Genomic DNA, 12,010 nt, shown 5'->3' on the forward strand with positions numbered 1-12,010 from the left:
ATGTAAACAGCACACTGAGAAATAAGTCGAAAAATACTGTGTGCTACGCTAATGTGATGTGCGCAGATATTCTCAAATTCGTATCTAGGAAAATGCTCAAATTTCAAGTTGTCAACCACCTTGGACGCCTGCCTGAGCACACTGGGGATAGCCTTTAATGGGTTAATTTAGCATCAAATGACATGGTGAACTAGAGTTTAACTGATATCAATTGAAAGTGTGATAGCTGTTGATGCCATAGAAACTGGCCCACAATGTGACCTCAGCCATTTCCTACGACCTTCTGGTTTGGTTTGGGTTAGATTCATAGATATCATGGGAGAAGATGACATCGCAACAATGTGGCAAGTTTGCTGGTGTGTTCGTCAGTGCTCCAAAAGCACATCTGTGGGTGCATATGTAGCTTACACCATTGTGAAACATGCTCATGTTGTTGGTTCAGAGCAAGGAGGGTGATAAATCACTGGGATTTCAAATAACAACCTTCTACCTTTCAACCTTCGGCAATTTAATGGATGATATGCGACGTAACAGGACCACAATATGAAAATGCAGTCTTAGTATCAATCATTACCTTGAATTAGTGTATACCTACACTGCCCCCCCCCCCCCAATAACACTGTTTTTCACTAAAGAATGCATTTTATCAGACTTCCCACAATAGTGGTCAAGGGGACTGCTTGGAAAACAAGTTGTTACACTATCACTGACATCACACAGACACACACACTGGAATTTCTATAGACCATATCCTACATGCAGTGGGCACAAGGAACTTGCGTTGGCCACTTTCCAGAACAAAGGCACGACTTCGCATTGCTATTTACAGTATCAATAAACATACGCATCAGCTGTCGTTGCTTAGAAACAAAAAGCTCATCTGACCATACAAAAATATTAATGAACCGCAATAATGCACATTATTTGCATAACTGCCAGTTCCTCTCTTTTTTGATGTGTATATGTGCAATTTTTCTCACTGCCCTCTCATGTGTAATTATCTGGGTAATGAAAAAAACAAACAAACTACATTTCATCAAAACTGCAGCAGTACGGACTGAAATAAACATGATAGAATAAAATACTTTATTCCCATAGATAAAAAGGAGGTTGTACAGAGTACTGTATATACTATATATTTTATTGGCAAGTCTAATTTTTTGTGAATCGGGACTTCCAAACAACTTCGTGGGTGGTTAAATTCACGGTTGCGGAGTGCATTACTGAACAGAGAAATGTATTTGCATTCATGTTTGGATCAGAGTGAACATTTGTACATGTTTTTACATTTTTGAATAGCCCCCAACTCTCGAAATTCACGAAAATAAAAACCTTGTGGAATATTTGGCGTATACAGCAGATGACAATTAACTTCTATCTCAAGGCAGAGTAAGTTTTAGGAATACTCGGAACTTTAGGTCTTTCTTGTATATATGTGCCACCAGTGAAAAACTGAAGAGGGGATCAAAATATATACTAGATCACTAAAAGATATACAGTGTATTTCACTTCATGATGATATATCTAATATGATTTCACATGATTGTGACCCACTACAGTCTGACTAAATGAGCTGGAATAATTCATTTAACGTAAACTTCATATCTACTATGTCTACAATGCTGAATGAATTTGAATACTTTGAGTGTCACTACTTCCATACATTCAGACATGTACATAAATGTGTATGTTTACATGACAAATGACTTCAGCAAACATGATACAAATTTAGGCTTGCGAGGCTGTAATCTTAGGTAAACATGATAAGATTGCAGCATACACAGCAGGTCAAAGACCACTAAGATTAAGTAGCAGGCAGATGTGTTTTTTTAGAGTGTAATTGCTGCCTGACAAAACCATCACCCCCAGACGCATGCAGAATTTTTACTTGATAATGATATTTTCATTAATAATTATGACAATAACAACAATAATAATAACAATAATACAATCACATTAAAAGCATGCTCACTTAATTATTTCTGTTTTGCATTGTACAGTGGCATACTCACGGCCTTGTGGAAATCAAGGAATTTTGTTTCCGGGGTGACGGCCACGCCCGAGAGGAAGCGGAAGACACTGTTCTGGGGGGAGTTCTCAATGGCCTCTCTCCTCTGCTTCTGTTCCTCCCTCAGCAGCATGAGGCCGGCTAGGATGTCTGAGGGTACGACGTCAAGGTCACGGAAGAACTCCGAGAAGAGAATGGCAATATCTGCAAAGGCACTCTGAATACGACAGGAAGAAAGATAAATGAATAAAGGAAAGAATGAACGAATGAGAAACACAAATCAATGAATGAACGAATGAATGAATGAACGTAAAATGAATGAATGAATGTAAAATGAATGAATGAAAGAATGAATGAAAATATAAATGAACGAAATAATGAATGAATGAATGAAAGAATGAATGAAAATATAAATGAACGAAATAATGAATGAATGAATGGATGAATAAATGAATGAATGAATGAATGTAAAATAAATCAATTAAAAAACATGAATGAATGAAAGAATGAATGAAAAAATAAATGAATGAATGATTGAATGAATGAATGAATGAATGAATGAATGAATAAATGAATGAATGAATGAATGAATGAATGAATGGATTCAATTTAATATAATTCAAATTAATAACAAGAGACTACTGATAGAAAAAAAAAATGACCTAGAAAGAGAGCCAAAGACATTTCTATTTCAGTAAGGACAATTTCTTGTGGATTGAAATGTTGATGCTACGAAGTGTTGATTGCCTTTCATTTTGAGGTTTGGAGATGAAGCCTCATCTTATCATCATATGTCCATCAAGCACATGAATAAATGTCCTTAGCATTTGGAAACGATATCAACCAATCAACGCAATTGGAAGCCTTCCATCTACAATCTATCAAAGCATGACATGAAGTCATTGAACTCTCACAGAATTACCACAACATTACAGAAATTAATCATTTAGTTGAAGCAGACAAAATCATAGTGATAGTGCAAGAACCTTTTCAAAAGATGCATACAGGTATACCCTCTTTTCTGTGTGTACTTTTAAACTGGCTCTTCAAGATGGAAGATAATAGATATGAAAGCATGTTTTTTCCTGTTAGAATGTTGACTGGTGATTACAGCAAACTGCCCCTCCCACATGCTACCTCATACTTAATGGCTGGTAGCCAGACATTTTAAAGGGCACTACCAGGCAAGGACTTTGTTTTTTTTGCTGCATGACAAATGCACCACTAATAAGTATATACATACATCAAAGCTATTTCATCTTTAAAAAATTCCTACTGACTATACAAAAGGACAATACTTGTGCATTTTTTTTTCTCCTTTTTTTTTTCTTCAAAGGTTGACCATCTGTTACGATACATCACTCCATGCAATTGATATAACAAAGACCGATTTATTGCTGGCCCCTGCACGATCCCAGGCACAACCACTGTGTGGGCATGCATGATAACATAGCTCGTCTATACCGACTGCATGTGAGTGTGTGTGTGCAGCCGCTGCTTTACTATTTTCAATACAGCAGACCCACTATCTACAAGCAATAAGCAGTGAATGTCCGTATATCACAGATACATACAATCTGACGAAAGTCGTTTACAAAATCTATATATTTCATTAATTTAATAAACATCATAATTTCCTGGATTCTCATCCACAAAAATCATAGCCACACTACAGATGTATCAGTGGCATATACTTTCATGGCAAAAACAGGTAAAAAAAAAAAAACTCTTCCTAAGCCTGGCGGTCTACTTCAAGCTTGATCCCTGCATAGCTCAATATTGCCAAACACTCCACAGTGATTATTGTTCTAAAAAGTAAGGATGCTATAACATCAATGTGTGTCTTGCATCTACACAAGAAAAAATGTATTTCTCTCCGCTCCCCCTAATGAAAAAGAGAAGGTAAAAAATACACAAAACCACGAGGTCTATTCATGTCCCTGGATTTTACTCTTTTTTTCTATTTGAAACCTTAACAATCTAATGTAATTTGAAAGGCTCAATAGCAAACAGATATAAAAAAATATTCCCCATGTAATCTGAGATGAAGGATGATCAGTGATTATTTTTGTAAAGGAATGTGTCTGGGTAGAAAATGCTGGCAGTGCAAATTTCAATCCACTGCATTGTGGAATTTCATGTCTGTAAGGACACACACACACACACACACAAATCCTTTCATTTTTCCTACTCCATCCAAAAGCCATATTCACTGCAATATCTTCAGTTACTCACAGTCAAATTATGGCTAACAGCTCCTGACTGGAAGAAAAATTCCACATACCATTTTTTGACAGGGACGGACTAGGAAGAATATCCCATAAATCTCATACAAAATTGACACTCCTTGCTTGCGATAAAGTAATCTCCTTGAATTTCGGGCTCTACGCTCAAATCTTATGGGGCATGACGTCTTACGGCAGCTTTCGTCAGAGTGGGACGATTGGATAAAAATTATCTGGCTCTTACTTCTTGGATTTCACCTGATGAAGTACAACAGAACCAAAATCTGAGTCGCTTGTCCCAGTTCTGTTCATACTTGGCACGTGTTCTTCTGCAGAATACAAAATAGAATGAAACAGCAAAAAATGAGACAGCATAAATACTATACACAGCTTTAATGTGTACACACAACAACAACGACGACGACGACGACGACGACGACGACGAATGGAGAAAGCAACCAACCAGCAATATGAAGGGAACAATTTCCCCCGGGAAGATATTTTCCAAGTCTGAACGTCTGAAACAAAGAATAAGGCAAGATGGTTGTAACAAAATTGCGAGACTGAGCAAATCCAAGAAAAGAAAAGAAAAATGAGATGATTGGAGAAGATAGAAGATGCAGCTAGACAGACACAGAGACACAGAAGGATCAAACTTAGCAACAACAAGGCAATCATGTCAATGTTTTCTACAATAAACTTGCCTCATTAATTCAATGTACAGGGTGCAATTTGTTCTGTTCTTTTCTTAACCCGTTGAGGACGAGTACCGAGTATACTCGGGCAAACGTCTATGGGAAATGCGTGTTGTGGCAAAGTCAAACCGTCCTCAACAGGTTAAAGTTTTGCGCTGTTGTGTCTTGTTGTTGTTTGCTGTCTTTTCTTTACTTGGAATGAGAAATGAGCAAAGATTTTGCTTGTGGATGAAGACTTCATGTGCAATCATTTCAGGCTCCTGTGTGATTTCTAGCCCACTTTGCTTCTTCTGTCCCTTCAAGCAAGCAGTGAGCTATCTGGGAAAATTCACACACCCAAGCACTATTAAACTGTTTAATGGGATGGTATTGCTTTGGTTGTGATGGGGATACAGATATTAACTTTTCATGATGTAATGAGAAACCACTTATGAAATATTAAAGAGCATATAATTCTAAGAGGAATTCAAAGTTTATTTGATGAACATCAGTTTTGAAATGGCTTAGATATTCAAAACCAAAGCTAAAACAAAGTGGCCCTAATAAGAAGGGGGTCTCACCTTTTGGCGGTACTTCGTTGTTTTTGGATATCTCAGCCATTTCAAAAACAGTTTTTATCTAAAAAACTTTGAATTCCTCATAACATTGTATGCTCTTTCATATTCCATACATTCAAGAACCACGACTACCACTAGACAGCGAATGCATGGATTGAAATACACACTTCATTGGTAATGGCCAACTCCAGTCCAGATTCTTTGGCTGTGTGTATACTTACACATAGATCAGTGATAACGCTTCACTGTATATACAATTCGTTGGGATTCTCGACTATATCCGATCCGGGTCACCCTTTCCACCCCAAGGCACCCTTACGCTACCGGGTCTTTAACTGTGCAGAGACAAATTTGTATTCAAAGATCCGAGCAATGGACAGCTGAGCTTTCCACGCATGGTCAACTCTGCTCTAAAACCCCCTTCATCCCTGCACAGTATACTGACCATTCAGGTGGACACTGATGACCACCAGAATGGACCAAACGACAGAAAATCAAACAAGGGGAATCGTGCACACTAATTGCTCGGCAGAGTAAATGCTACTGGGGCTACAGCTCAGCAGGACACCCGTGTAAACTACCCCCGTCAGTCAACACAGACCACCATGGGGCCTGCTATGGAGCTGACCTCCTACTGCTTAGAGAATGTAACTGAGTAAAAATAGCTTTATATGATAGAAGGATAGATCTTTATCACATTAAGATAGTCCATGCTTGATTCTATATCATACCTTCACTGGATAGCATGCAATGAGAGAAAAGAACAATCCAAAACAAACAAATTAATAGAACACACATCCACATACAGAAATAGACAACATATTGTCCAGATATTCAGAAATGAAGATTGGGCCTTTCAGTCAGTAACATTATATTGTCTGCTTGTGTATGTGGATGTCTGTTTCATTCATTTTTTGTTTTTGTTTTTGTTTTGTGTCACTGCATGCTATCCAGTGAAAGGCATGATACATGAACAAACATTATCTATGAAGGGTGCCATCTTTATAAAGACAAAACACAATCACACGCACATACACTTTGCAATCAAAACTGCATTTCTTTTTTTTCCTTTTTTTTTTTACAGATATTATGATATCACTGTTAAATACAACTCGTAGATATATGACCATATAAATATATGAGATATAAAACTTTGTCCTGTTTCTTTAACAATAAAAAATAACAGATTTAGTAGATCATTTTCTCTCGTAAACTAGGGTGCACTTAAGCATTCCCTGGCATTTCAAGTATGTACAAGGAGACTGATATATATTTATACTGTCCTTGCAAATCATACACAGGAGCTGAAAGTTTTATGCCATATCTATTCAATGCTGTACACATACAGCTTTCAGCCTGGTTTTACAGGACACGAGAGGAGATGAAATCCAGTCATTGCTGCATTTTGATATTGATTACTATCTGTGGATGAAATTTTGGAGATTAGGAAAGCCTATATATATTTGCACAGTTGAAAGGTATCAAAAGGCTACTGTTACTGTAAATGGAGTACATATATCGTGTTGTTTAACTCCTGTGAATTTTGTGAGTTGAACAAAGGTCATAAAATGATCAACTTGTGAAAATATTGCCTCCTGTAACACAAATGCATTGTTTCACCTGCAGGGTGGCAAATCACTGATGTTTCTTTGGAGAAGTGAAAGTCCTATTACTTCTTTTCCATTCCTTCAATTTAGTTCTATACTTGCCAGTTATATGGTGCATTCAGAAGTAGAGAGTAAATAATGGCTGTATGCAGGTATTTTTTTTTTTTTTTTGGGGGGGGGGGTTGGGGGTTGGGAAGGGGTATTCCCCTTGCGCATGAGGGAGCTTTCACTGTTTCAAAATTGAAATTCAATAATCTGGTGCACACCTTTGGAGGAATAATTGCAAAATCTTCCATCAAAAAAGTAAGAAAAATAGATATTCAGGGACAATGTGACTGGCTCAACCGTGGTACATGTATGTGTAACCCATGGTTCAGCATGAATCACAATGGATGCATCTTCACTGTGTACTAGTCTACGGGAGGTGGATAGCCCTTACAGGAGATTACAAAATAAATGACAGTGAATGGAATGGTGACAGATTTCATTATAATGCCATGATTGTGTATTCTCACACTAAGATTACGACAAATGCAAATACAAGAGAAAAAAGAAGGAAATTCTTTGATGGTACATGATTTTCTCATTTACTGATCAATCCGCAGCATGTTTATAATGCATAACTGGGACCCAGTTAAAGGCTACTAGTAAGTAATCTACTGCATATTCAACATTTTACGACCTCTAAAAAAGAAGAAGAAAGAATTGAAGCTCACTTGAGCATGATAACACAGATTAGCATCTGATCTTTTTCATAACTGCTGTCCAATGTGTAATGAGAAAGTAGACTGTCAGCAGTTCGCTGTACTAAAGGCCGGTACCGCCATCACAAAGAAACCCATCCCCTCTCCTTCAATAACACTCTGTCTGTGCACATGTTAAAACTACAGACAACACATGGGCATTGAAGCATCGCTCGTTTGTCTTTGTTGATCTCTCAAGAGCGATTACTGCAAATGACCAGCGAAGGAGTTGGCTCTACTTTGGACACCACAATGACATTGGCATTTGATAGTCTGCTGAAAACCACAAGTTATAGTGCTTGGTCATTGCACCTTCCTATTAGCTTTTTACAACCGAAAGCAAAACCTCGCTCCGTGAATGTTTCCAAACGTACGGCTATTGCTCCAAGGGCAATTTTATAATACTTACTCTGCCTTGCTGAGTACATGCTTCCTAATCTATTGTTGTTGACTTGGCACACAAGAGCCAATTAAGCCCAAGGAAAATGATATCTCACAATGACAAATGCTTATATAAAAACATAAGTGATCTATAAAAGATTTAAGTGTTTGCCAAGCCATGTGCCAGTGTTACCAGGTAATAATTAACACAGATGAAAACTACTTTCTTACAAGGTACATTTCCCAGCTACTGCACTTGTTGGGCTCAAGGATTTCTATTGTCACGACACACTATCACCCGTATGAATGTTACTGTGGTACACATTGTTCATGTGCACCATCTTCTCTCCCACAGGTTGACATCTTGCCTACCACCCTTCTGCAAGCTCCTGGAAGAATTTAGCGTTCTGTGGAATAGATTCCATTTATTCCGGCACGGAAATGATGTTGCTGGTGTTTGCAGTGACAAAAATCAACAGTGCTAGCCCAAGCAGGACAGACAGGGCAATAAGAAGGTATAGGAAGAGGGGGTCGCTCTCCATGACTTACTGCACATCTGAGTCCTAAAAAAGCACCAGAAATGGTCTGCCTTTAGACAAATGGTGGTGTCAATATTAACCCCTAGAAAAGGAGTGCTTTTTTTTTTTCTTTCTATCACCATTTAGTCAGAGATGCAATTTCATAAAACAGGTTTTCGACACTCACTCACACATGTATGGAGTGTTGTGAATTGAATACAATATCAAATCTGACATTTATTCCAAATGCCATTTTATGGTATTGTACTTGGTACCACAAAGACATATGCCATTTAGGGTATAAGATGCCCCTGGTGAGACAATTTGGGGTACTGTATGTTTTACAGGTGTGACACCACTAAGGGGTGCACAAATTTGATGTGCAATAATACAGCACTTAGGGTCCATTTCTGAAGTGTTTGGGCTTGGATGGGCAGCACATTTGTTGACATGATCCCCCCCCCCCCATGTAATTAGGCCTCTGCTTCAACTAGATTTCAGGTGTGCACCCCACGACAGAAAGTTATAACTTTGCATCACAGAACCACTGCCACATGGCAGTGAACTAACAATGACCCCATTCTTTCTTATTAAAACCCCCTTCTGGCTCCAAAGAGAAAAATAACAGGTAGATACACAACTGGAGGTGTGGTATGGAGTTTATTGGGTACTAGGGTAAGCATAGTGGTACCCACCAACTACCATTGGGGGTGTGAAAAGCCCTTTAACTCACAATTCTCTTTGTTGATTGCGCTCCACTCTACTGGCCGTTCTCTTGATGTTCCGCTCCTTCTCAGTCTTCTTCAACTTGACGAAGCTCCGGCCCGCCCCGTCCCACACGCAGAACAGCAAGACGCAGAGGGTGAGGAATACTACGAAGTGGAATATGATGAGACCTGTGCGATGGGAAAACGTATCCAAGGAAACACAAAAAGTTGAGAAATGTCGAAAATGTGGGAGATGTTGCAGTCGGACCTGTCACCATATCTGTATACGGGTACAATGAGGGACCTTAGCACTGTGTATCTAGGTTTACACTTTGCCTTTACCTATACATATCTCTCATTGCAGGCCCATTCACATACACCAGAAAACAAGCTTTAACAATTGTTTTTTTACATCCCGATGACGCAAAAATCTGTCCACATTTTATAGATTTCTTTCTCCAAACTCATTGTGATAATTTGCCTCACTCAGTGTGTGCAAAGCAAGCACACAAGCATAAAAAGAATCACTTATTTCAATCTCATAATGCCACTAAGCCCAATGTGCGGGTGCCCCAGATGGAGCTTTGTTGGCGATCATTTAGGGAATACTGTAAAACGGGGAATGTTCGCGTGCATTTTAATTTCACGAATTTCGCGAGGGCCGACATTCGCGAAATTAAAATGCACGCGAAAATTCTTGCCTACACAACATGCATTGGATGCCAGTTGCAATTCGCAAAAAATTTAATGCTGTAAGAAAGACCATCGGCTGCAATTCGCGAAATTTTCATGCTGCAAATATATCGAGTTTTACAGTAATCAGATTTTCTAAGCACATGAATTTTTCTTGGCCACATGTGAACGGCAGCAAATAGATTTGACGGTTAAAAAACATGATAATTCCTGTGAGTGTGAATGGGACCTTTTATGATGCCATTGGGACACCAGAGAAGATGCGGCTACCACACTCCTCTCCGAGTGCTTCCATCTTCCACCTCTCTCCGGGACACTTCAATTTGCCAGAGCCACAACAGGTATCATCAGATTACACTGACTCTATGCCTGCCATAAACATTCCACTTGTATACCATCTACAGCATCATCAGGGTGTTCAGACGCAAAAATTTTATACTAGAACGATATAGCTATGCCAAAACAGTAAAGCTATACGATGAATTTATATGTCTGAACGCTGACTAACGAAACGACGTATAACAAAACAACTTATAGTGAAACGACGACCAGAGCATCGTTTCGAACTAGAACTCGATAACGAATCAGCATTCTATCGTGTCCACAGTGTGTATGAACATATGGCGACCATAGAATGGTATAACTGGGCGGGGCTTAATGGGAGCGCGTACAAAAGGTGACCCTATACCTGTCACTCATGACCATAACAGCACAAGCGTTGAGAAATTGCACATCTATGCGACGTTTTCCAGAACGGTCGAGATCAGCATCTTAACGGTCTGTCGGCTATACGATGATTCTTTATATGTCGTTTCTTTATTGAATTTTGGTATAAACTGGCCTGCGTCTGAACAGGGGGACAGCATCATCTTTTCAGGTTTGGTTTTCTGTTTACGTTGACCGACTATGAACAAAATTAACAACATGACGAAGTATTGTCTCCAGCACCGGCACAAATGCAATGTCCTTCGTCTCAAATGCGAGCAATTGCTTACTCTGCTTCTTGAAGGAGGATAAAACTTACATCTTGTCTCCTCGCCATGGCACAAGTGACTGCATGCAGTTATAAATGATCATATTTCATTTCTTGAAGGAAATGCATTTTTAAAGAGCAAATGCCTTTAACATGATAAATGGACAGGCACAACAGCACTTGGATAAATCTTTGAATATCACCTGCTTCACTTTCATATTATATACATTGGTGTATGGAGACAAGAGTGCCAATACCTGTATACATCAATGTAGCATAATTAAACAAAATAATATTGCAATGCTATCAAACAATGCTCTCATCATTATGCAGCGTTGAAACTAAAAGTTACGCTTTTGCCCGTTACCAAACCGGGGCTGTTACTAACAATGCAATCTAAATTTTCTGCATCATGACCTGTAGAAGAAATCTGATGTGTCAACATAAATCTAGCTCCCTTTCCAACCTACCAGAATGTGGTACGCTGTGAAATAATACAATGTACATGTCCAATTTAAAAATTTTTTGCTCTCTTTTGCTCATCAGGACAGTTTTTTTTCCCCCTCAAGTTACCGAGGCACGTCTCTTTAATCCCAAATCGAATCATCCGTAATCTCGTACATCACTTTTGTCCTCATTTTCGGGCTCGCATCTCGACTTGATTTGATTACCAACCATCAATGCCGATGTCCTGCATAACATCGGTGCGTTCTGATATTTAATGACCAAAAAATAAAGAGTGATTCCCTCACAAATTCAGAGGCCATTAGGGATCTCATTAGGCGTTCACATCTCCCATTAGTTGCCACTTTCTCTTCAGTTTTTGTAGCGTCATTGGTTCCCCTAATGTGATTATGACTCGCCAAGGCACTGTGCGGAGGTGGGAGGTGCTGAAGGGGTATG

The 12,010-nt window shown here is 38.9% G+C and overlaps 1 protein-coding gene across 1 annotated transcript in view; it reads right to left on the minus strand.

Moving 5' to 3' along the window:
* The window catches only part of LOC139725722 (diacylglycerol lipase-alpha-like), a 116,563-nt gene that overhangs the window by 39,252 nt on the left and 65,301 nt on the right, over positions 1 to 12,010 (minus strand). Inside the window, exons 4-6 of the mRNA XM_071636806.1 lie at positions 9,468 to 9,630; positions 4,478 to 4,562; positions 2,013 to 2,225 (exon numbers count right to left, since the gene is read on the minus strand). Of these exons, the coding sequence (XP_071492907.1) occupies positions 2,013 to 2,225; positions 4,478 to 4,562; positions 9,468 to 9,630 (461 nt within the window). The remainder of the gene's footprint in view (positions 1 to 2,012; positions 2,226 to 4,477; positions 4,563 to 9,467; positions 9,631 to 12,010) is intronic.

This window comes from Diadema antillarum, unplaced genomic scaffold, assembly GCF_040938485.1.
Source record: "Diadema antillarum isolate AM-2024a unplaced genomic scaffold, OU_Dant_1.0 seq00000057_RagTag, whole genome shotgun sequence".
Taxonomy (NCBI): domain Eukaryota; kingdom Metazoa; phylum Echinodermata; class Echinoidea; order Diadematoida; family Diadematidae; genus Diadema; species Diadema antillarum.